The sequence below is a fragment of the Limulus polyphemus genome, unplaced genomic scaffold (genome assembly GCF_000517525.1).
Source record: "Limulus polyphemus unplaced genomic scaffold, Limulus_polyphemus-2.1.2 Scaffold53, whole genome shotgun sequence".
Taxonomy (NCBI): domain Eukaryota; kingdom Metazoa; phylum Arthropoda; class Merostomata; order Xiphosura; family Limulidae; genus Limulus; species Limulus polyphemus.
The window spans coordinates 1014786-1015741 of NW_013665663.1; the positions used below are offsets into that span (position 1 = coordinate 1014786).

The following is a 956-nucleotide window of genomic DNA, read 5'->3' on the forward strand; positions in this document are numbered from 1 at the left end:
AAGGGCGAGCATGTTGGTGGTGGTACGGAGATGCGAACCCGCGACCCTCAGATTGCGAGTTGAGCGCCCTAACCACCTGGCTATGCCGGGCCCGTTGAGAATGTGAGAATATTTTTGATTATTAAACAAATTTTTTTCAAGTGTAGCAATTACAAATATAACCCATGTAATTAACATTGAATTAAAACAATAAATTTGCTGCAAGTCTAAGTGAAAAAAATACGTACGCTGTAGGACACGATTGGATTTATGTCACTAAAGTTTTTTAAATGGTGTATATTTTTGTTTATAATTTGAACTTGAGGCGTGTGTATCAATTTTAAATGTTAGAGATGCACCAATACCCACATACCTTATACTTTCACTTAGAAAAAGTGGCATAATTGCCATCCCAAGACCAGTACCAAAAGAGATAACAATTTCCACTAATTCTCGTTTTCGTTTGAAGTACTGGCCAATCATAAATGTTGAAGCATCTCGTGTCATACTAACTCCAAAACCCACAAAGACTCCATAGCTGAGAAATAGCTGGTGAAACTGTGAAGCAAATGATGTGAAGAGACATCCAAGAGCTGTTATCAGACCCCCAAGGACGGCTAACAACCTTGTGCTCTTCCGCCGACAGATGGCCATCATCACAGGGGAAAGAAATAAAGCTACGCAGGTAGAGAAGGCTCCTATACAAGCTGTAATAAAAATGAAACAAAATCACTCTTTTTTATGCTAATTAAGTAGAAAAACATTAAAATGTTTTAGTCAATAAAACTTAGCTACATTTCAAACTATGTGCGAAACAATAATAGTAGGTTATTTGTTGAAATAACCATTTTAGAGTTTAATATTTAAATATTGTGTTTATTAGGTATTAGAAATTATTATTATTTTTAAATATAAAATATTGCAAGTTCTTTGTTCAAATCACTCCACCCCCAAAGCTACTTTACGGGACTATTTTT

At 35.3% G+C, this 956-nt stretch overlaps 1 protein-coding gene across 1 annotated transcript in view; it reads right to left on the minus strand.

Annotated features, from left to right (window-relative positions):
* Positions 1–690, minus strand: part of LOC106463495 (monocarboxylate transporter 10-like) — a gene marked incomplete at its 5' end in the record, with an annotated part of 7430 nt that extends 6740 nt beyond the window's left edge. Inside the window, one exon of the mRNA XM_022391459.1 lies at positions 345–690. Coding sequence (XP_022247167.1) covers positions 345–690 — 346 coding nt within the window. The remainder of the gene's footprint in view (positions 1–344) is intronic.
* Between the last annotated feature and the right edge of the window lie 266 nt (positions 691–956).